The sequence below is a fragment of the Gekko japonicus genome, unplaced genomic scaffold, assembly GCF_001447785.1.
Source record: "Gekko japonicus isolate JY-2015 unplaced genomic scaffold, Gekko_japonicus_V1.1 scaffold453, whole genome shotgun sequence".
In the NCBI taxonomy this organism is placed as follows: domain Eukaryota; kingdom Metazoa; phylum Chordata; class Lepidosauria; order Squamata; family Gekkonidae; genus Gekko; species Gekko japonicus.
In genome coordinates, this window is record NW_015168663.1 from 825,490 (window position 1) to 850,194 (window position 24,705).

Here is a 24,705-nt window from a genome sequence, read left to right on the forward strand (position 1 = left end):
GAGCCAGGGCCTTATTCTGTGGAGCAATGGCATCCTTGTTTTATTTATTTATTTTATTAAATGCCAAATAACAGTCAAAAGAAGAAAAATAATTTTATGCACTGTGATTTTTATCATTTGTTGTGTATGCAATTTTGTCTTTTAGCTGTGGCACCAAGAATTCTTACTCCTCGAAATCAGCTGTACCAAGTCATTGCAAACAAACCTGCATTGCTACATTGTGCTTTTTTTGGTTCACCTGTGCCTTCAATCGAATGGTAAATCAGTTGCAGTGCATAAATCTTAAGAGGTTCTGTTTCATTCACAGCAATAATTTAAGGAGGTGTACCATAAAAACTTTTCCACAAGGGCAAGCTGGCACTGCCAGCTGACATCATACTTGGGTGCCTCCTTACCCCTCAGTCTGTCAGGAGCCAGCTCTGCTGGAAAGCTTCTGGGTATGTGGCCTGCTTGTCCACCTACTGTGCAGGACTCTGTGGCTCGGTGGTAGGGGAGAGTCCTGCCAGATGTGGAAGATATTGCCATAGTATTCCTACTGGGGTGGGGTTTGGTTGCTGTGTAGTATTCTCGGTAGTTGGGTGAGCAGAACAATAAGCCTGAGTTTCAAGCACATGTGATTAGGCAGGCCCCTTCCCTTTGAGTGACAGGTAACAAAGCTTTTACCATATTAGAAAATCATAAAGTATAAATCCCAGTTTGTTTGTTTTTTGGTAGCTCTTTTGTTGCTTCTTATGGAAGCAGTTTGGCACACATAGTGAAAATACAGTTCTTGCACAATTTCTGTATTGGATGCTGGCATTTTTTGACAATTAGTCTTTATACTTTAGTAAGCACTGGTCTAACTTTGTTGAATTTGAGTGAATCTATGTGTTTAATAGCCACCCCTTGATCCCAAATTCAGTTACAATAACTGCATGGATAATATAATCCTGTTTTTTATTACTTAGGTTTAAAGGAGCAAAAGGTAGTATTCTCCAGGGAGAACACTATGTTTTCCATAACAATGGCACCTTGGAAATTCCTGTGGCCCAGAAGGATAGCAGTGGCACATATACCTGTGTAGCAGGAAATAAATTAGGAAAGGTACAAAATGAAGTTCAATTGGAAATTAAAGGTAAGAAATCAATCCTTATTTACAAACTCCTAAACCCAATATAACCAAGAATTTCCAGCTGTTAAATGTCTTAACAGTAATTTTATGTTTCAGAACCAACAATGATTATTAAGCAGCCTGAATACAAAATGGTACAAAGGAATGGACAGGTTTCCTTTGAATGTACAATTAAATATGACCCTACCTTAATACCTACAGTTACATGGTTGAAAGACAGTGGTGAATTATCAAATGATGAAAGGTATGTTCAAGATAACCATTTTCATATAGGTTCTGTGCTAGGTAGAAAATTCTATCACCAGGATCACTCATAGAAAATTTTCCTTACATGTATTTAATTGAATGGTGTATTGAATGGATCATGCAGAAATTAAGGGACTCTCTCAATACTCTTTATTGTTACGGTTCATAGAGACATATGCATATCATATGATTCTTGCAAAGAAGTAGTAGATGTGATCTGTGCAACCTGGAACCCACCAAGTTGAATGTACCTCACCAGCCAAGTGCTGTAGTTTGTTTGATGTATGCCAACTCCTCTCTCAGAAAGACAGCAATAACAGGGAATTTAACCCTAGCACCTTTTCTGCTTGTGTAAAAGGAAGGGAGGAGGGCCAGTCTCATCTGATTTTCCTCCTTGCTGAAGCGTTTTGTCAATGTATCCCCAACACATCATTTTTGGGAGTCATTAGAGGCCTCTCCTCACTTACGCAGCAAAAAAAAAGGGGGGGGGGAATCCAACCCAAGAAGTTTAATAAGCATATTAGCTGGTGAACTATGTTTGGCTGGTCGGTCTGGCATAAGGTCTGGCAGTTGGCTAGAGATGAGTTCAGTGAGACTTTAGGTATAGATAAATCATGATTGCAATCTGAAGTAAGCTTTATATTCTTAGTAAATACCTTTAATTGATTTTCGTTAGAGAAATTCTGTTGTTGGTAATTATGTTCTGGGTTGTTGTTGTTTTGCAAAACTCTATAGGAGCCATGCTTGAGAAAATTTAAGCAAGTCAGACCTTAGTTAAATAAGCATCCATTCCCCAGTAAAATGTAAATACTTACTTTGAAAGTTTCCAGAAGCTGGCAACTACTGTATCACTTTCACATAAAAAGTAATATTGATGTCTTAGTACTTGAATTTCTGTAATAGTTTAGTAATTACTACTTCATAGATATTACCATGAGCTGTCTATAATACTGTACTGAAGTGCTACTCATTTATTCTTGTTTATGGTATGCAGTAATTTAGATGACAGGAGCATTTTGTAAAATATTGATATATGATCTAGATGTGTTTTCGTGCCTGAAGCACACTAGATTAAGATTAGGGAGCAAATTTAGATTTTTTTCAGCATGTGTATTTTATAATAGGAAGAGAAATTAAGATGTGCCACTTTGTTACAATATATAACGTTCAGTTATGAAGCCATGGATTTATTAAATCTATTGTAATTGCAGGTTTATTGTTGGTAAATACAACTTAACCATTGTGAATGTAACTGATAAGGATGGTGGAACGTATACTTGCCTAGCTAATACTACTCTGGACAGTGTTTCTGCGAGTGCTGTGCTTACTGTTGTTGGTAAGATTTCTCTTAATATGCTAGTAGGGCAGTGGCAAAGCTATATCCGTACTGTGGGACCATACTTTCATTCTAAGTTGAGGTTGTGCTATAGCTTGTTTTGGGAAAGTTAAAAAGAAGATTTAAATTATTTGACTATATTTTCTTGTATATGCCATAATTTCTGTTAGAAAAATGATTTTCAGGTTGCCACTGAAAAGATACTGTGGGTTTTGAGCTACAATTGTTGTTTTTAAGAACTGTAAATCAATCCTATATTATTTATAGGCTGTTCATTAAAAAAAAAAAACTCCCATACATTCCTTTTACTGGCAATACAAACCCACAGTGCTTTCACAGCTGCAGTCTATGGGTTAAAGGAAAAAGAAAGGACACAGATGTAGTTGCAATCTTAGCGCCTATAGGTGGGGAGAGTCCAGCAAAGGTTTTGACCCCACAACCACACCGATAATCACAATCACATTCTTTGCATAAATGTGGAAATCAAATGGCCACAACTTTATTGGTTACAGCTGTAAGCAGTATTGGCACAGCATGGGTCCATTGGATCTGGTATCAACTGACCCTTCCTATCAGTCGATGCACCCCGTCACACCCAGCCAGCCGGCTGGGATGGGGAGAACCATGGAATGGCAGGTTTTGGGATTCTACAAGGACAATCACCACTGAGTGGTCTCCCCTGCCACCTGAATATGAGTGTGGCCATTGTGCAGCCCCTGAGCTGGGCATGCCCCTTGTACCCTGATCCCAAGACCCTCTAAGGGGATTCCCATATGCCTGGAAATGGCACACAGGCCGATTCCCCCAAATTGAATCCGGCCCCATGCTGATACCTCGGTAAAGTTGTGATAAAGAAGAAGATATAACAACACAAATTATACCCTTCTACTCCCCAAATAACCTACAACAGTCCAGTCTAACACTAAGCATAAGGAGGGATGGGTGGGCCAGCTGAACAAACCCACATGGCTAGGTGTGGAGGGGGTAGGCAGTATAGTGTGCTTTAATCCGCCCCCCCCCCCCGACAAACCCTGCCCTTCCCACTCTCCCAGGCCCATATTAGGACCAGCCATTGGCTTGCAAGGGGAGGGGAGGGCCAGTTTTTCCTGCCACAGCAGCCGTTCAGCCCCCAACCTACCTTCCTGCCTGCCTCGCCTTGGCACTAAGCTGCCTCCCTTCCCCTAGCGTAATATCATAAACGGGAGAAGGCTGAGATACACTATTTATTCTTTTTATACTGAGCCTCCAATTTGAAGCAGTATGTTCCATTCTGTTAATTTATCATTCTGTTATTTCTTTCTGTAGCATGTATGGATCAGGTTCTGTATGCATTTGTTTATTTATAGCCTGAACCCCAACTGTTATTTCTGCTTACTGAGTCAGAAAAATATTTAGTTTGCCTATACCTGTTAGAGCACGCCATTATGCTTGGCACAACAGCTGCCTTGCAGGTGTGTAGTCAAATCAGGTTGGGCCAGCAGACAGTTATGGAACTCTTTCTGGCCCCTCCCCCAGTAAGTGCTGTACTGTGAAGGCTTGCAGTATTGCTTCTTAGTGTGCTCGAATTCTGAGGCAGGCACAGGAAGTCCCCAGCTACGTGTTCAGTGCTGCCACCTCTATGAAGTACAAAAGCCATCAGTGCCACTACCCTCACAACATCCTCAGATGGTTTGGCTCATGTGGCAAGTACAGCCACTACCACCACCTATGCTTCATTCAGCACTTGCACCAAGAGATTGCTTACCCCTGTGTTAGAGAAAATACTTGAAATTTTTTTAATCCTTTTTAGGGACTGGGTTCTTGAAACTGGGCTTTTTCTAAAAAAAATAAAAAAAAATAATTTACCTAGCAGCAGACAAGGGATATTTTAAGAAAAAATATTCTACTTCAATCAAGGGCCAGCAACAAGGGGCAGGAAAAAACACCTTGACACAGTCAATGGGCTTGTACATATAAATCCATATTTATGGCAACTTTATTCTGGGAGGCTGCAAACTCAGCAGGAGGGCATACAAGCTTCTGTTGCAGTTATAGGTTGCCTGTATTGGGAAATAATTTGACATACAGCAAAAGAAAGAAAGAAATATCAGTTCACCAGGTGTTGATGAAATAAAGTTCTATTATTGTGGTGTAACTAAATAAGTCTTTCCCTTGTTAATAATTGATATTTTTTCTTTTTCTTTAATAATTTAATAATTTTCTAAAACATCTAAAATCTCAAATAAATGGGCATTCCTAATTTTATGTTAAGACCACTAACCATCATTAAAATTGTACACTTTTCCAGATAAGAATAACTTTCCAGTATAATATTTAGCAGCTGTAATAACCTAATTTTACACTTTTTGTGTTTTTTCCACTAACAATGATTAAATGCTTCATATTAATATCCTTTTGCAGCTCCTCCAACAACTCCACCTGTTGTTTACGGTAAACTAACAGAACGTCTTGTTTGCCTTCATCTATCAAATATGCATATACTTTCTGCCTATCAACTTGTTTTCTTTCTTTTTTTCTGTTACATTACATTTTACAAACTTAGTTTGAATCTGATGAGATTTTTGCCTTGTATTACCATTATTCTTATGAGCAAAATGTTAAAACTGTTTCATTATTATGGTTTAACACAATCAGAATGGATATTCTGGGGTGTAAACATTTTATCCAAACTTGTGTTCAACACTGCTCCTTTTCCTAATGGTTGTTACATCATCTTATCTGTAAAAAAATAATCTATAAGTAGCTAATCAAAATACAGTTAAATGTTTCCTTGAACCTTTAAATTAGAATGTAGAAATGTTCAGTTTAAATCCTACCTTAAATGAAGAATAGAAAAACTGACGTAATACCAGAAAAGTTTGTCCATACCTAAACACTTCATATCCATAGACCTCAGTCCAATTTAGAACATTAAGCTGCATGCGATCTTCCTAATGTCATCTTTTGGTTATGAAATTCTGTGCATTTAAATCTGTTTTCCTGGTGAATACACTATTTCCTTTCCCATACACACAAATGCTTTTGATGAACCTGAGTGGAACATTTGTAACCAGAGTGAAGCTACTGTAAGTATTCTTAGAAATGCAGGTTCAAATAAGTCTATGCTTTAAGTGTCAACTTTGATTTTATTATGGCCAGAGCATACACCATTGTAAGCCCATTGGGTACAATGGATTTATAAAGGCATAACTCATTTTAGGAAAACAAAGTGCCTCTAAATAACTCCTCCCAAGGATCCAGATAGATATTTAAACAGACTGGATAATGTAATCAAGTTAAAAATGTATTTTCTGTTCTGTTCTTGGAAAACCTTACATCAGGGCTAGTGACAGCAGCCACTGAAAGATTATTCCATGGATTTCTTGCAGTGCAATAGATTTATATTCTTTGAAACCTATTAACTTCAATATACCTAGAAGGGTGAAACCCTCCTTCAGATTGCACTGTAAACCATGCATCAATCTCCCCCCATTACGTCACAGCCAACTTATGATCAGCTCATAGGGTTTTCAAGGCAAGAGATATTCAGAGATGGTTTGCCATTGCTTTCCTCTGCACAGTGCCCCTGGTATTCCTTGGTGATCTCCCATCCAAACACTAACCAGGGCCTGATTTGCTTAGCTTCCTAGATCTGATATGATGGGGCTAGCTCGGGCTAATCAGGTCAGTGCTCATCAAACACAGGCATACCTTTTTGAGTTGGTTATATATTTTAAATCTGATAATTAATTAACTTGGAGTAGGGGAGAGACACATGTACATTTGTTGAAATAAGCTTTCCAAACTTATCCATGCAGCAGTGAAAGTCAAATTTTACTTGTCATTAGAATGTTGGTATATAGGCCCCGGTCACACGAGAGGATTTGCCCTGCGGGAGGGACGGATTGGGGGCACATCAAGCGGGCAGGATCATACCGCAACATCTGGGAAGCGGCACACACCCGTCCCCGATCCGTCCCTTCCGGGTGAAGGCGCAGCTCAAAAAGGTAGTAGCAAAACAGCACTACCTACCAGTTGCCGCGCAGCACGGGCAGGCATCTGATCGCCAACGCACCCGTCTCTCGCAGCATGCGAGGTCCTGCTGACCTGTGCATGCACACGCATGCGCAGCGGGCTCGCTTCGCTCTCCGGTCCATGGCTTCCCCCCGGCATCTGATCATGCCGGGGAGGAACTGTGCAGTGGCTGGGGGGATCTGTCTGATCCCACAGCCACGCTTCTCTTTTGATGCGGCTCTAAAAAGCCGCACTTCAGTCGTACCTTTCCCCCTAGCGTGACCGGGACCATAGTGTGGTTATTCTCATTGTGTACCCTGTCTTGTAAGGGACAAGCTAGACCAGGAAGAACAAGCCGGTTTGGTGGAGAAACAGGGGAATCAATTGTTCAGTCAAGCACAAAGAAGAATTTCAAATTCTCCATGGATCATCTTACATATATTTAAAACATAAGCCAGTTTAAATTATTTCCTCCAAGAACTGATTGTGATTTTGATTCCTATCCTACTCTTTTCACCACCACCACTTCACAACCAGGGGTCATTTCGTAGAAAAAGAGCTAGGGGAACTCATTAGCATAACTCATTAGCATATGCCACACACCCTGACATCACCGGAAGTGTGTCCTCCCCACAGCCGGCGGTGACCTCCAGCGGGCACCAGCAGGGAGCTCCAGGCCCCGCCCTCCCGCACCTCACCCGGGGGGATGGCGTCCCCCCACGTCCCCCCCCAAATGACCCCTGTTCACAACTATGAAGAGACAGCACAATTATAGTCAAATTTATTTAAATGTGTATATCACACTTGTCCACAGTGGATAATTTCAGATTAATGCATAAATAAAGATACTTTGGTAGTAAAAATTGTTTTGGACTACTTATAGAATCATAGAGTTGGAAGGGGCCATACATACCATCTAGTCCAACCCCCTGCCCAATGCAGGACCAGCCTAGAGCATCACTGACAAATATTCATCCAGCCTCTTCTTGAAAACTGCCAGTGAAGGGGAGCTAACCACCTCCCTAGGCAGCTGATTCCACCTTTGAACCACACTGATCGTGAAAAAGTTTTTCCTAATATCTAGCCAATACCTTTCTGCAAGTAATTTAAACCCGTTGCTTCGGGTCCTATCCTCTGCTGCCAACTGGAACATCTCCTTCCTTGCCCTCCTCCAAATTACATCCTTTCAAATATTTAAAGAGAGCAATCATGTCCCTCCTCAGTCTCCTCTTCTCCAAACTAAACATTCCCAGGGTCCTTAGCCTTTCCTCGTAGGGCTCAGTCTCCAGACCCCTGATCATTCTCGTTGCTCTCTTCTGCACCCTCTCAATTTTATCCACATCCTTTTTGAAATTAGGCCTCCGGAACTGCACACAGTAATCAAGGTGTGGCCTGACCAAGGCAGTATACAGAGGGGCTATGACCTGTGATTTCGATGCTATGACACTTTTAATACAATCTAAGACTGAATTTGCCCTTTTTGCCAACGCATCACACTGACTGCTTGTATTTAGTTTACAGTCCACTCTTACCCCAAGATCTCTTTCGCATACACTACTCCCCAGAAATGTATCCCCCATCCAGTATTTGTGCTTGACATTTTTGTGGCCCAGATGTAATACTGTGCTTTTATCTTTGTTGAATTGCATCCTGTTTGCAACTGCCCACTTCTCCAGAGTATTCAGGTCTTGTTGAATTTTAACTATCTTGGGTGTTTGCAACTCCTCCCAATTTGGTATCATCAGCAAATTTAATGCTTTTTTAAAATCCTAAAAAAAAATAAGAAAAATGCCTGATCCAGGGTGCTTGAATACTGTAATTCTGAAACAGTTCTTCTCCTTCTTCCTCTGCTTTATTTTTGGTGCGTATTTGTATGCCTTTTTATTTTCCTTTTTATTGTAAGGGAACACTGGCTTTCATACACACTAGTGTGATACTCATGGTCATTAATCATACACTGAAACTGCTGGTGAACCATGCATTTCATCTTTTCTACTTTCCAATTTTATTTATTTCATAATACAAAAGAAAATCTGGCACTGTACTCATGTAATTCTAGCTCTTTGTTCCTGCCATTGATTTCCAGCAACATTGGTTGTCACATTTCATTGCTGTTGCATGCTAGTGAGTGTGACCGGTAAATCATTTTTACATACTAAAAGCAGTTATAGTATTCTTGAAATGTAATGGATATTTTTATCTTCTCTGTGTTTATTTCACTTACAGATCGTCCTGATCCTCCATTTGATTTGGAATTGACTGACAAACTAGAGAGAAGTGTTCAGCTCACATGGGTGCCAGGAGATGACAATAACAGCCCTATCACAAGTATGGTTTGCCATATTGGAATGAAGTTCCACTAAATGCTGTGAAGACACAATAATGTTCATTTAATTGAATATGGTGTTTTTTCAGATTCTAATGATGTCATTAATTTGCAAGTATATTGTAAAGTTTATAGAAATGTGAAATATTACAAAATATTGGAAATATTACTAAGTATTAGGAAAGCTTTAATGTTCTGTAGAATGCTGCTTTAAGCTACATTCCCTTAAGGGCTTATAGTTTAATGCACGATAAATACATTCAGTTCTAAAATAATTCCATTAGGCTTGTTGTATGAAAATGTTATGGTTTCTGAAACAAAACTTTTTTACTTTGTGTTCAGAATATATCATTGAGTATGAAGATGCCATGCATGAACCAGGGATATGGCATTACCATATGGATGTCCTTGGGATCCAGACAACTGTACAACTGAAGCTGTCACCATATGTTAACTATTCATTTCGTGTAATAGCTGTCAATGAGATTGGAAAGAGTCAGCCGAGTGATCCCTCTGAAAGATACTTGACAGAATCTGCAAGTAAATAAACATTATCCCTAACCAATATCAGCTTAGTTTGAAGATGTTATTGAATTATTCAGGAAAAATAGCTTATTATTATAAATATTTACCTTCTAGAGCCAGATGAAAATCCAACTGTTATTCAGGGGAATGGATCAGAACCTGATAAGTTGGTGATTATGTGGGAGGTAAGGACTTAGATTAAATAATAAAAAACAGTGTACATATACATTCTCACATAGAAAAGCAGAAACACTATTGAATATTATTTAATGCTGTACAAAATACCCTCTTGTATTATGAGATGTCACCCAGTTGTTCATTATGGTTGAAAAGACAAGCTGCGGTAACTTGCTATCAAAACCTGCATGTTGAACCTAAAAATAACAAAGCATGATTTAAATCTGTGCCAGTCTATAACATGTTACTAGTACTAGCCACAAAAGATGTGCAGAGTTTTGTGGTAAATGCAAAGTGATAAACTAAACTATAAATTAAAATGAACTAAGTGTTTGATTGGTTATTGCTGCCAACAGATGCAATCTTGAAAGTCCTGATGTTTTCAAGATTTTTACATTTTAGTAGCTGTCCCCAAATTAGGCTTGTGTAAAGATGTTTGTACATTTGGAATGTGAATAAAGGTACTCAGAACTACCCAGGAACTGCTGGACTCACGAAGGAAACGTATCATATTTTGATACAGCTGAAAATGAATGCAATTTCATTAATAACATTTCAGTAATAATATCTGATTAAGTGGCTATACTGGGATATTAAAATTTTCAAGGCCATTAATTTTATATGAACCATTGACTGTTTTTCTTTGCTGATAATTTCTTTTGCATTTTAGCCATTAAAGCGTATTCAGTCTAATGGTCCAGGGCTTCAGTATCAAGTCAGTTGGCGGCAAAAGGATGTTGATGATGAGTGGACATCTGTTACCGTTGCTAATGTATCTAAGTATATTGTGTCTGGTACACCAACTTTTGTTCCATATGAAATAAAAGTACAGGCATTAAATGATTTGGGATTTGCACCAGAACCTTCAACAGCAATTGGATATTCTGGGGAAGACTGTAAGTTTCTTGCGTTGATTTTTGCAATAATCTTTGCTATTTATGTACAAGCTCTGTATTTATCTAAGGCTTCAGAAGTAATCATATTGTAACCCAGTGTTTGTTACATAGATGCACCACTAGATTTCTACATTCATGAAGCCCGAAATATTATACAAATTCATGTGGGTGGCTCTAACCTGAATTTTGTTACTTTTGTCCCCAACAGTACCAATGGTTGCACCAGAAAATTTGGAGGTACATGTTGTAAACAGCACCTTAGCAAAAGTGCGATGGGATCCAGTTCCACTAAACCTTGTCCGAGGCCATCTTCGGGGGTACAATGTATGTTATCCACAGAAGTTTCTTTTTTTTTTTTTTTGAAGTGCCCCAAGGGGCAGAATTTTATTTGTTTTTGAAACTAAACACACATATAAACATACAAAAAACAAAACAATACAACACAAAACATAAATGGGGGTAAATCATACTTGTCCTTAAAACAGTTTGCCTCATAAGTTTACAATAATAAAATCTTATTTCATTAGCACTAATACTTCTTTCTCTGGTGGCTCTATTTCTGTACAATAAAATCTATATCTGTGTCTGCATATTTCAATATTCAGTCCACAGAAGTTTCTTAAACAATATTCACTGTAGCAAAGTTTCCTTCAATTGTGTGTTTAGAAGGAAGCATCTGACTGTGTATTTTAGATTGTAATGTTTTTGGATTGTAATGTTTTCCCCCAACAATAGTAAAGCTCCTTGTTTTCAGCAGCAAGGGCTAGGTGAAGTAGATATTACATCTGCTTTCAACTTGAACCATTTTATTGCATTACCTAGAAGGGTGGCCATGGGTTAATTTCTATCAAGATTTTTACCTTGACTATGCATATCCTTTAGAGAGAGCCAGCATGGGGTAGTGGTTAAGGGCAGTGGACTCTAATCTGGAGAACCAGGTTTGATTCCCCATTCCTCCATATGAAGCCTGCTAAATGACCTTGGGCCAGTCACAGTTCTCCCAGAACGCTCTCATCCCCACTTACCTCACAAGATGCCTATTGTGGGGAGGAGAAGGGAACGTGGTTGTAAGTAGGGATGGGCACGAACCAAATCATGAAACAAAATGCATCAGGAATGTTGCCCTGTTCGTGGTTTGCAAAGTGAAATTCATGATGAGTTTACCGTCATGAACTTCCACAAACCTTTAAAGCAGTTGATGGCAGTTTGTGGATAGAGCAGAAAACAGAGGTTTAATGGGACTCTTAGTCCTTTTAAACCCTGCTTTCTGTTCCCTGCAAAAGCTGCAAAAACAGGTGAGCGGCTGGGAGCTGCTCCCCACCACTCAGCTGTTTTTGTGGCTTTCTTGTGCAGTCCCTTTAAATTTTAAAAGGACTGCAGAAGAAAGCCCCAAACAGCTGAGTGGCTCAGCTGTTTTTCAGGCTTTCTGCAAACCTTGCTTAAAGGGACTGTAGTCCCTTTTAATGGGGTTTGCGGGGCCACAAACTGGTTTGTTTCACAAATGAGCCTCCCAGTTCAATTCAGTTCGTGGTTTGGCTGCAAGCCATGAACCACATTTTTCCAGTTTGTGCCCAGCCCTAATTGTAAGCCATTTTAAGACTCCTTAAGGCATAGAAAAGTGGATATAAAAATCAACTCCTCTTCTTCTTACTCAAAAGTGCTTCCTGAAAAGTGATTAGAATAGTTCTGTAAATGAAGGACAAATGACTCAGCATGGAGCTTTTTTGTTTTCATCAGGGGTCGTTTCGTAGAAAAAGAGCCAGGGGAACTCATTAGCATAACTCATTAGCATATGCCACACCCCCTGACATCACCGGAAGTGTGTCATAAGGCCACACCCTCTGACATCACCGGAAGTGTGTCATAAGGCCACACACCCCGTCCCCAACGGTCCCGGCCGCCGCTGCCGGCCTTGCAGCTCCACTGCCGAGCCCCATGAGGGGCCTGGCGGTGGACCTGCAAGGCCGGCAGGAGTGCAAGGAAGCCCCACGAAGGCCCTCCCTGGCCCCAGGCAGGCAGGGGTGAGGAGAGGCAGGGAGGAAGCAACTTACCCTCCCTCTTCTCCTGCCTCCTCCTGGCTGAATGAGGGCCAGAAGCGGGGTGGCCGGAAGCAGGGGGCGGAGCTTCGTCACGTGCCCCGCCCCCCGTACCTCACCCGGGGGAATTGCGATCCACCGCGATCCCCCCCGAAATGACCTCTGGTTTTCATACTTTAGCTAAAAAATATTTTCTAAGCAGCATTGACTTTTTATTGCGAGAGGGAAATACATGTGAGTCACAATATTAGCACTACTATATTTTTTCTCTGCTAATAGCTAGGGCATCCATATTTTTAATCATATCATCAAACCAGATAATACACAAATAATGTTTTAGATAAAACTGGCAAGTGCTATATATTAACACCCAATACAATTGCTATTCGTATGCTGCTATACTATTTAAGGTAGAAGTTTATGTAACCTTTTCAAATGTTAAAAATAAATCAAGTCCAAAATAAATGCTTTTCAATCATCATTGACTAAATATTTCTACGGCCTAGGGTTGGTCAGGGGGATAGCTACTCTTAAAAACAATATCTATATTGGGACTGATGCTTTAATTCAGTGAGACATGCTTCAAAAGACATGATACTGGTCTTTATCTGCCCTTGAATTAAATGTGACTTGCATGAAAGCAACCAAATTCAGGAAATAATCTGCATCTTTACAGTGTCCTATATATGTGTGTGTGTGTATATATATATAAGCCCAATGTATTGGCACTTTCCAGCTCTCCCATTGGTTGTGCTGTGCACTCCATCAGACACTGGTACATCAACAACCACTCAAGAGTACTTGCATGCCATTGGTTGGGTGCTGGGTCCAATCCTTTCCCCCGCCCACTGCCAGCCTGGCCACTGTTCCCTGTCAGAATAAACTGCCAAAACGGCTCTCTCTCCTGACAAAAACACTGCTACGTCTGCTTGGCTCCTCTGCCACAGGCTGGCTACTGAGGTCAGCCACTGGCTGTCAAATCATTCTCTTCTCCTCCTGCTGTGGGGCTAACATTTCCCTCAGTGGCTCCAGCTAAGCAACCAAGTTCGGTCCTGTCAGTAAAAAGGCAAAAGCAGGAGGCCCTTTCCAGGCATCCTTTGGCCTTTGTGGGGAACTCATTGGGTCCAGTCCTGACTAGGGTTGCCAGCTCCAGATTGGGAAATTCCTGGAGATTTTGTGGTGGCGTCTATGGAAGCCAGAGTTTGGGGAGGGGAGAGACATCAGCTGAATGGAATGCCACAGAGTCCACCCTCCAAAGCAGTTATTTTCTCCAGGTGGAGAGTGAAATCTGTTGTCTGGAGTTCAATTGTGATCCCCGGTGATCTTCAGGCTCCACCTGGCGGTTGACTACCCTAGGCGTAACAGCACTTCAGACCAGGGTCTGCCACACCCAGGTTCAAGCTGAGTCAAAATGCAATGTGGAAGCTGAGGGGGTGATTTCAGACCAGTCACAGGCTTTCAGCCTAACCTACCTCACAAGGTTGTTGTGCAGATCCTGTACCTCACAGGGTTGTTGTACAGATCCTGTACTTTTCCTCCTGGGGGACCATTGGTGAGGGCTGGAGGTCACTCACAATTAAATTTTTGTATTATTTCTGAAATTAAAAAAAAAGAATTAAAACTGCTCTCCAGATGGCAGAGATCAGCTCTTCTGGAGAAAAACAGCTGCTTTGCAGGGTGGTAAAGGTAAAGGCTCCCTTACTCGAAAGCCAGTCGAATCCGACTCTAGGGTTGCGGTGCTCATCTCCATTTCAAAGCCAAAGAGCCAGCGCTGTCTGAAGACGTTTCCGTGGTCATGTGGCCAGCATGACTAAATACCAAGGCACACGGAATGCTGTTACCTTCCCACCGAAGTGGTACCTATTTATCTACTTGCAATTTCTTGCTTTCAAACTGCTAGGTTGGCAGGAGCTGGAACTAGAGATGGGAGCTCACTCCATCATGGAGTCCACTCCAGGGTGGACTCTGTGTCATTATACTCTGCTGAGGACATTTCCCTCCTGCTTGGGTCCCTCCCTGCAAAGAAAGACTGTACTTTTCCTAGGTAGAGGCTGCAGGTGGTGGTGGTGAGATGGAAAGCTGAAGTCAAAGGGGCAGATAATGGTAGATTGATGGTTGGCTGGGAAGGAGATAGGGCTGCCAACTCCAGGTTGGGAAATTCCTGGAGATTTGAGGGCTGGACCCTGAAGAGGGTGGGGTTTGTGGATGGGTGGAACCTCAGACATGTACAATGCCATAGACTCCACCCTCCAAACCAGCCATTTCCACCTGGGAAACCATTGTTGCCAATCTTCAGGTGAGGGCTGGAGATCACTCAGAATTACAACTGCTGTCCAGATGACAGAGATCAGCTCCCTTTTAGAAAATGGTGGACGCTTAGTCATTATACCCCACTGAGGTGGCCCCCTGTGACAGCCAGTGTGACATAGCAGTTAGCACTTCAGAGCAGGGTCTACCAGACCCAGCTTCTTCCTGTCGTAGCTGATTGGGTGATTTCAGTCCACTCACAGACTTTCAGCCTAACCTACCTCACCAGGTTGTTGTGCAAATCAAAAGGGGGAGAGGAAAATGATGTGAGCTGCTTTGGTCACCACCATGGAGAATGTACTTTTTCTAGGTAGAGGCTACAGGGAGGGGGGAGGAGATGGAAACCTGAAGTCAGAGGGGTGGGGTTTGAGGAGGGGCCTTATTCTACAGAGCCTCTTTCTACAATGGGCCTTATTCCTAGTGTTCAATATTTCAGATATGCATCTAGGTGTACCAACATCTTACCATAGTGTACATCCTGATTTGATAAATGCTTATGTTTGATGTCTAGATTTACTACTGGAAAGTGCAAACCTTATCTGGAAAAAGTAAGCGGCATGCAGACAAAAAGGTATTGACTTTCAGTGGAAATAAGACGCATGGGATGTTACCAGGACTGGAGCCATATAGTTCTTACAAGCTGAATGTTAAAGTGTTTAATGGGAAAGGAGAAGGACCAGCAACCCCTGAAAAGAAATTTACAACTCCTGAAGGAGGTATGCAGTTAGAAAACTGCTCAATACAACTGAAGTTTTTAGACTTACTGGTGACATATTTTAACTGTGAACATTTTCCCTAATCTCATAAAAATAGCATGTAGATTATTATACAAAGAAAGGAGGAAACTGCACCAGCTTTAGGAAAAGAATGCAGTAACAAAACCAGTATTCTTTAAAACCCACTTCTGACTGAAAAACTCAGAAATATTCATATTGCATTTTAATTGCAATTTTTAAAGGCTTTTTATCTGTTTCTCTTGCTATTACATAACAACATAATACTAATACATCCCAAAACTAAGAAGAGCTTTTACTTTGGCAAGACTGAACGTTCTTCCCTTGGCAGTTTTGGAGGGCAGATATAATAAAGTATCATACTCTAATAGAACATGCAGATGCTCATATCTTACAATTGAAACCATTGAACATATGATTATGGAGTGCCCTATATTCGATGACTTGAGGGCTAATTTAGTCACTTCTTTACTTAAAGATATGGAACCGCTAAATGTGCGGGCCCAGGTGTCACAGCCACTATCTAATACCGATGATTGTGTCACCCTCTCAGTGGCAAAATTCATCGACGCAATAATCAAATATAAGAGAAATAATACTTTGTAAGGTCTTTTAAAATATTTTCTTTGGTTCTAATTTCTGTTTAAGGTGATAGCCCTATGAGCAGTACTAGGTAGGTAGGTAGGTAGGTAGGTAGGTAGGTAGGTAGGTAGATAGATAGATAGATAGATAGATAGATAGATAGATAGATAGATAGATAGATAGTACTAATACTTACAGTCCTTACAGTGATCAGAATTTTACTGGAGTCTATGTGAAGGAAACATTTTGTAAGATTACACTATAAGCATACCGAATTAGAGTTAAACTCCACTGAAATCAGTAGATAACTTCATGTATGAACATGAAGGTCATCATTACAACTAGTATACTTCTAAAAGTTGTAAATAAATTAATCTTTGTATTATATGAAGACTGGATTTTATTTCTGTCATATTATCCTTAAAATGTGTCATACTATGTTCTTAAAAGTTCCCAGTGCGCCGTCCTTTTTGAAGATTTCTAATCCAAGTTTGGACTCCCTCACTTTGGAATGGGGACCACCTACTCATCCAAATGGTATTTTGATAGGATATACACTGAAATTTCAGCCAAGTAAGTTTACAGAGCTTTTTATTTATACATATGCTACTCACTTAAAATGGAAGTGTAGCTTTTAGTATGGCTAAGTACAACATCTCTTTATGTGGGAAGGGGCATTACATCAGTATTTCAAGTGAGAGCAAATGACATTAAATCAAAACATCCATTTTGCTGAAAATTTTGTGTTCATCTTGAAGGAATAACCTTCCTTGGAAGAAGCAATGTGTAGGTTGAAGACTACATTCAACCACAGTGTAGACCAGTGTGGTGTAGTGGTTAGAGTTTTGGACTAGGACCAGGGAAACCCAAGTTCGGATATCAGTCATAGGCTGATCTTGGGCCAGTCACTCTCTTTGATCTTAACCTACTTCAGAGGGTTGTTGTTGGAATAAAATGGAAGAGGGGTAAAAGGGTTTGTAAATCACTTGGTCACAGGCTTTCTTTCTTTCTCAGCTTCACAAAGGACCACCACAGAAAAAGAATGTGTTCCTTATGTGGATACAAGCTTCAGAAAGCTCCAAACAGCTCAGAGATGCATCCATGTGTAGCCATAGTGCAAACTGGGAACCAGTGTGGTACAGTGGTTAGAGTATTGGACAAGGATCTGGGGGAATCTAGGTTCACATGCCCTTTTGCCATGGAAGATCATTGGGTGACCTTGGGTGACCAATCACACACTCTCAGCCTAACTTACACCACAGGGTTGTTGTGAGGATACAATGGAGGAGACGATAATGATGTATGCTGCTTTGGGTCCCCATTGAGGATAAAAGGCAGGATATAAATAAAGTAATTCAACTATGGAACACTTAAATGCTGCATTTTAGCATGTTTCTGTACTTCCAAAGGCAGAAATAAAACGTATGAAGCAATCTCCAGAAAAAATATTAAATTATGTAGCATTATTAATCTTTGGCACTGTTGGCCAGCATGATGTTGAGGAGGAAAATACAACAGACATATCAGAAGAAGAAGAAAACACTGGATTTATACCTCGCCCTTCACTCGGAATCTCAGAGTGGCTTACAAACTCCTTTCCCTTTCCCTGAGAGATACGTGGGGCTGAGAGAGCTCTTTCCAGAACTGTTCTTTCAAAAACAGCTCTGACAACTATGGCTTGCCCAAGGTCATCCAGCAGCTGTGTGTGGAGGAGTAGGGAATCAAACCCAGTTCTCCCAGATTAGAGTCCGTGTACATAACCACTGCACCAAACTGGCTCTCACACCAAACTAGTAGGATATATAATGGTGTGGTGAAACTGAACATCATTCCCACGACTCACTTTGGCAAGCAATGTGAATGACGTGTCACAGAAATTCCTTATGCCTTTCCCCATATACTGTGTTATGCTAATCAGGTATATGATTCTTTGTATTATATCCAAACGTTACTTGGGGAATTGGAAATGGGCCTTGTCTTACACTGGCCCCTTATATAATTGGTGGGAAGAGAAGTCTGTCCTTTGTGTAGTCCCTGAGCAGGACTACACAAGCTGGGGAGGGGAGGCAGAGCCATGGTCCCAGATGAGAGAGGTCAACATCATGTCTGCTCTTCCTCCAAGCCTAGTTCCACTTTATAGCAAGCATGCCAAGATGGCCTTGCTTAAAAAAAAGTGAATTGCCTTATTTATTACTTCATTTATATGCCGTCTTTCTCACAGCCCTAGCATGAGATATAGAGGAAAATCTTAATTGGGGAGTGTAATGTTTTGCTATGTAGATTTTTGTGTGTGTGTTTGTGTTTATTTCTGTGATTTAATGTGAAGTTTTATATGTAATTTTCTGTGGGTGAAAATGTAGGCCTACAGAGTAAAAAAAGAGGGGGGCTAGATTTGTGACTGAAGTGTGCTGTGATTGGATGGTAGCTGTACCCTTGGGGGACACAGTTGACTGATTTGGAGAGAGAGTTTGTTCAGTGTGTAGTGGGAAGAGAGTTGAGTGGGTAAAGTGTGGAGTCTGAAAGAAATCTGTGTTCTTTGTGGAAGTATTAGCCTAAGTGGCATGAAAAAATAAGCCTTTGTGAGAGAAAGAATAAGGCTGCGATCACACGGAGCATTAGCCACACTACAGAGACGGAAGATAGGCGGATTTTCCGGGCGAGATCACTCCACAACATCTGGGAAGCGTAGAGCTCCCGTGGCGAACCCGAGGCTTCCCGCCGAAGATGCAGAATTAAAAACTAGTACCTCCGAGGTACTAGTTTCCGGAAATCGGGGGGCAAGGGCTGGCGTCTGATCGCGTTTCCGGTGGTGGCATCTGGCGCCCACCCATGTCCCTTCGCAAACAGGTTTTTTCCCCCCAAGTCTCCACAAGATGTGCACAAGCACCCAACGGCGCATGTGCACAAAGAGGAAAGCGAAAGTGCCGTTTCGGCTTTTAAAAAAATGACCCCGTTTGTCACGGCAGTGGCGCTTAGCCATTGCTGGTGTGATCGCGCCGTGCCGCTTCTTTGCCATTCTGCAGGATTGTCGTGTGATCGCTACCCTCGTTTACCCACCGGCGCAGAGGGAAAGACCCGTGGTGTGCCATTGGCACGTGTGATCGCGTAATCGCAGATCAAACTGCGCCGGGGCAATTAGCCATGCCTCCCCCCTGCGATATCCGGCCCATGTGACCGGGACCTAACTGTACTTTTCTGCACCATTACTCTTAGGAACTTTACTGAAACTTACACTGTTCTCCTATATTTACATTTAGGAGAAAACAACTGCTTTATTTAGAGTAAAGGATCCACTTTTACCTCACAGCCTGACTGCGCTGTCATTCTACCACATATAGCTAAGCAGTCCTGTATTTTGGGTCCAACTCAAAATTCTATGGCAAGAGCCTTTGGTGGCAGAAAAATAGGTAGGAAATGCTAAGGAAAGCAAGGAGGCAGCATAACACACATCACCTTAAAACACTACAGAGAGGTGCATTTACAGATGTTACATATAAGGAGTCTCCGAAAAGAAAAAATATTACAGCAGGATCTAGCCTATGTAAACCATTTTCATGTCAAAAACTGAATAATTCTCTAAATGGATTAGAAAAGGCCAAGGTCAAGAAACTGGCTCTTTTATACTTACCAATGTCTACAGCCCCCCTAGGTTCCCATCACAGGACAAAAAAACATTCTGGGAGCTATTATCTGATTCTCTTGAATCCGTGATTAGTCGCTACCCTAATGCCCAGATTGTTCTCTGTGGTGATTTTAATGCCAGGATTGGCTCTGGCTCTCGTGATCTGTCGGCCAATGCCAAGACTATGATAGCTGAACAAGCCTTTCTTCTTGATCGATCTTCTCAAGATTCAGTCATCAACAAGTCTGGACTATGTTTACTGGAGTTGCTTTCTCTTTATAATCTGTGTGTTTTGCATGGTACGAAATTTCTGGTGGTACTTATACTTACCTGTCCTCTTACTGGGCCAGTACAATTGATTATATAGCCATTTTGCCTACTTTTCTGTATCTAGTGGATAGGTTTCAAGTGGGCAGCAGAGTTGAGAGTGACCATTGTCCTTTGAGACTTCTTCTCAATTTTAAACAGGCTAAACTCGCCTTAGATTCTTTAGACAATACCTTTCCTGGGGCCAGGAGAATTAAGGGGTCAGACCAATTATCCACAGATCAGGCTCAGGTTCTGACAAATGATGTTTTGTGGTCCCGGCGTCAGATATTACCGCAGTCTGGTAGTGATTCTATCAATTTTTTTTAAGAGATTATCAACTCACAAAAACCCATGCTCTCAAACAAACAGACCTCTAAAATCTAAATGTTCTTATAGCAGTGGGTGGTTTGACCAGGAATGCAAATTGTCCAGGAAAGTGTTAAGCAAATGCACACACTTAACTCATTACTGTAAAGATAAAACATCTGTAGCACAATTGGCTTTTTAAAGATCCAAATACAAAAGTCTCCTCTAACAAAAAAACTTTGAGCATGCCAAGCATTTGTGGCATGAATTAGCCCTGGCAGTTACAGAGAAAAGAGAGATGCGCTTTTGGGAACTTGTCTCCTTTGGGTTTGGCAAACCTGCTCTTCAACTCAAAGCCCAAATCTCAGGAAAGGACTGGTACACACATTTTAGTAACATTTTTGAGTGTCCTCATCCCCACCTCTGACTGATGGTTTACAGAGGCAGGTTTCCTCCTCTGAATTTTCTGCACTACCTGATTGGCCCCCTGTCACTGAATCTGAGGTTGAAGGTCTCATCACTTTTTTAGTTGTGGGGAAATCTCCAGGGGAGGATTTTATTCCTCGAGAATTGTTCAAGTCTATTCCTGATTGGTGGTCACCAGTGCTTTCCAAGGTTTTTACCCAGATCAATGAAACAGGCATTTTCCCCTCTGGATGGAAGCTGAGCATTGTAGTTCCTTCCAATCCATAAGAAAGGTGATAAGGCTGATCCAAAAAACTATCGTCCCATAAGCTTGTTGAACATTACTGCAAAACTTTACAGTAAATATTTGTTGCACAAGTTGGAGGATTGGGAAACCTCTAATCATATAATATATCCTAATCAAGCTGGCTTTAGAAAGGGACAAAGCACAGTTGAGCATTGCCAAAACCTTTATCATTTAGCCCTTTCGGGGACTAATGGTCCCACCAAAGGCCTTTTTGTAGCATTTGTAGACGTGGCCGCCATATTTGAGTCTATAGTTAGAAATTGCCTCTGGAAGAAGCTAGCCAACACAAATATAGATAAACGCTTGCTGTTTCTTCTTCAGGAATTACATGCAGATATTTCTGCCAAGATTAGACTGGGCACTTCAGGTTCCCTGACAGAAGATATTCCAATCCTTAGGGGGGTTAAGCAGGGATGTGTTCTTGCCCCCCTGCTTTTCAACCTGCACATAAATGATATAGTTCATAGGCTCTCAGTACCTGAGTTTGTCGCTCCGTCATTTGGTCATCAGAAGATTTCAATTTTATTATACGCAGATGACATGGTTTTAATTTCTCTTACACAAATTGGATTAAAAAGGCTGCTACACCAACTTGGTGTATACTGTAAAGAGGAGGCTCTTGATATAAACTATAACAAGACCAAGGTTATGGTCTTTAGAAAACTGCCCAGAAAGTTTTCTTGGAATATTCATGGAACGGCTATTAAGCAATGCAGCTCTTTTAAATATTTGGGAGTGACCTTCAGTGAGACCTTAAATTGGAAAATACATTTGGATACTGTTAAAACTTCTAAAAAAATAATAGGTGCAATTCTGAGATTTTATCACACCAAAGGTAGATCCCTTGTAGATCCAGCAGTAAATGTATTTACTCATAAGGCAATCCTCCATCTTCTTTATGGCATAGAGGTCTGGGGCTGGAAGGACTACATAATCTCCAGCCTGGAATCAATTCAAAACTTATTCATCAGATGACTCCTTGCGTTGCTTTACTCAAATCCTGGAATAAAGGTAATACTGCCTTTTCCAACATATTTAGCAAACAATGCTTTCAACTAATGTCACGTAGAGACACATTCTAGTCTACATGTTACAACAACATACTTGCCTACTATTCTATTCCAGACAATTTGTTGGGGGCTCTCAATATTGGCACCAACTTATGAAACTGGATCTATAAATGTGGTGCTTTATTGGGCAGTTTTACAACTCTAGGTCTAAATTCTCCCCTTGGTTTAAGTTATTCAAAAGAGATCATGATAGATCTCCTTACCTAGTGAATATTACATCTCAAAATCTCAGAAAGGCACTTCCTTACGTTTTCAGACAATACCAATGGCTCTACTCACGGGGAGATAGTCTCAAATACCGCTGGCCTTACGTTCTTGTACGGGTTGCCTCAGTCCCAGAGGACATTCTTCACTACATACTGTTTTGTCCTATGTATACAGCAGTTAGATCTAAATTTCTTGATAATCTGCTAACAGGACAAAAATTTTCTTCTGACATTGACAAGCTGGTCTTTCTATTATCTGATACTGATCCGCTCGTCAGTTAAAAAGTGTCTCTTTTCACCTTGACCGCCAAAAAAATCAGGGCTAAGACTGCAGCTTCAGAAAATTAACCGTTTTATGACTAAGTGGATTTATTATTTTACAATTTTACTGTTTATAACTGGTCCATATTTATTGGTGCAAAAATTCTTTTTAATCGCTGTTTTACCTATGGATGATTAGACTTATTTTCTTTTTATTATCCTAATTCTGTATTGTGATGGCCTTTGGCTATATACACAATAAAATTCTGGTATGTTCTGATTAGAAAAGGACTGCAGCATCTGGCATAAAGCTTTTTGATTCAGCATCTGTTATTACATAATGTAAGGCCCAACTTAGATATTAACTTTATTCTTTGTACTATCTTACAATGACAGTTAATAGCACACATGAATTAGGTCGCTTGGAGGAGATCAGTATTCCAGCCAATGAGACTACCGTGATAATAAGCAACTTAAATTACAGCACTCGATACAAGTTTTACTTCTATGCAAAAACATCCATTGGCTCTGGAAGTCAAATAACAGAGGAGGCAGTAACAATTATGGATGAAGGTAAGATGGGTATGTATAAAGAGGGTTCACTTAAATTTTAAAAATTGTCCAGATTTATCTAACTATATAAATGTGATTTTACCTAGGAAGTGGTTTGGTTTGGTTTTTAAGTAGCAACTAATGCTCTTAAAAATGTCAGTAATGTTGATGTTTAAGAGAAGTTGGGTATGATATATTCATATAATTGCTTACATCTGCTTTTACCAGAAAAGCTATGCTTTAGCAATTTTCACTTACATAGTCATTTCAAATTGGCCTACAGTGACAAGAAATCCATGATCTTATGATCATTTTTAGCTGGGCTGGGTACAGTGTGTCTGTATTATGTGAATATCTCATTCAAGTGCCCCTAATTCTGGAGACTGGTATATATTCAACATTTCTGGTCCTCTCCGGTTGTGCTCTTCAGTGCTTCACAGAAAACTAGTCCCCGTCTAGTCTACTAAGTAGAAAGAGACAGTCAATCCCTATCATTGCTTTCTTAGTGCGAATGCATGTATTTTGGTGAAAGACATATTTGTCTGTCCCTGAGTTACTTCTCATGCCTTCCAGGTGTTCACTACAAAGTCAGCCAGGAGCACAGAAAGCTGCCATCCAGAAATAACCTTTGCATGCACACTAAGTCATTGTCAATAACTTAAGTTTCAGAGGTTGGGGACTTATCTACCCCAAGCTGGCAGCTGCTCTAGTCTGGAGAGGAGGTCACTGCCTATTGGGCAGCCACTGCACAGAGAGATGCTTATAAAGCCTTAGTGCTTGTGCAACTGATTGAAAGCTATGATGTGGGGGGCAATCCCCAGAAATGCCCAATTATCACAAGGGCCAGAGTTCTCATTAGAGGTAAGAAGACCTATAGGGCGTGTGACATTCAGCACTCTGTACAAATGGGAAGGGAGGTTGCTGCTGAGGATGCCTGATCCAAGCTGCTCCAGAGGAGAATCTGCAAAAGGAGGAGGACTTCTAAACTGAGGCTGTGGGGTAGGACAGGGATGCACCAAGTGCATTAACCTTAGCCAAAGGAGGGCACATATGCCAGCAGTGGAACCACCCCCAAGGCTTGGTCCAGGTTAGAGAGTGCTTAGGGGCCCCCTTCTCCCCACATCCAGGACTCTCATTCATACCTCCTTCCTGCCCCCACCCCTCTACCCTCCTACCTGCTTGTTCATTTTTCATGTGCCTACTCAAAACCCTTCCCACTACCCAACAGCCACCTGCACTCCCTTTTCTTAATGGCATTGAGCAGTATGTGCAACTGGGAGTGTTGCTGCTGTAACCATAAGGTACCATGTGCACCATCTGTATCCTCTTCCATGGCACTGCTTGGCAAGCTAGGCATCCAGGAGCCAGCAAACTGCAACGAAGAGCCCAGGGCCCAGC

The 24,705-nt window shown here is 41.1% G+C and overlaps 1 protein-coding gene across 1 annotated transcript in view; it reads left to right on the top strand.

Annotated features, from left to right (window-relative positions):
- The window catches only part of NRCAM (neuronal cell adhesion molecule), a 138,504-nt gene that overhangs the window by 48,138 nt on the left and 65,661 nt on the right, over positions 1 to 24,705 (top strand). The window contains exons 12-24 of the mRNA XM_015415280.1: positions 146 to 257; positions 948 to 1,114; positions 1,208 to 1,355; positions 2,569 to 2,693; positions 5,094 to 5,123; positions 8,913 to 9,014; positions 9,355 to 9,552; positions 9,652 to 9,722; positions 10,385 to 10,610; positions 10,819 to 10,934; positions 15,465 to 15,669; positions 16,720 to 16,842; positions 23,152 to 23,328. Coding sequence (XP_015270766.1) covers positions 146 to 257; positions 948 to 1,114; positions 1,208 to 1,355; positions 2,569 to 2,693; positions 5,094 to 5,123; positions 8,913 to 9,014; positions 9,355 to 9,552; positions 9,652 to 9,722; positions 10,385 to 10,610; positions 10,819 to 10,934; positions 15,465 to 15,669; positions 16,720 to 16,842; positions 23,152 to 23,328 — 1,800 coding nt within the window. The remainder of the gene's footprint in view (positions 1 to 145; positions 258 to 947; positions 1,115 to 1,207; positions 1,356 to 2,568; positions 2,694 to 5,093; positions 5,124 to 8,912; positions 9,015 to 9,354; positions 9,553 to 9,651; positions 9,723 to 10,384; positions 10,611 to 10,818; positions 10,935 to 15,464; positions 15,670 to 16,719; positions 16,843 to 23,151; positions 23,329 to 24,705) is intronic.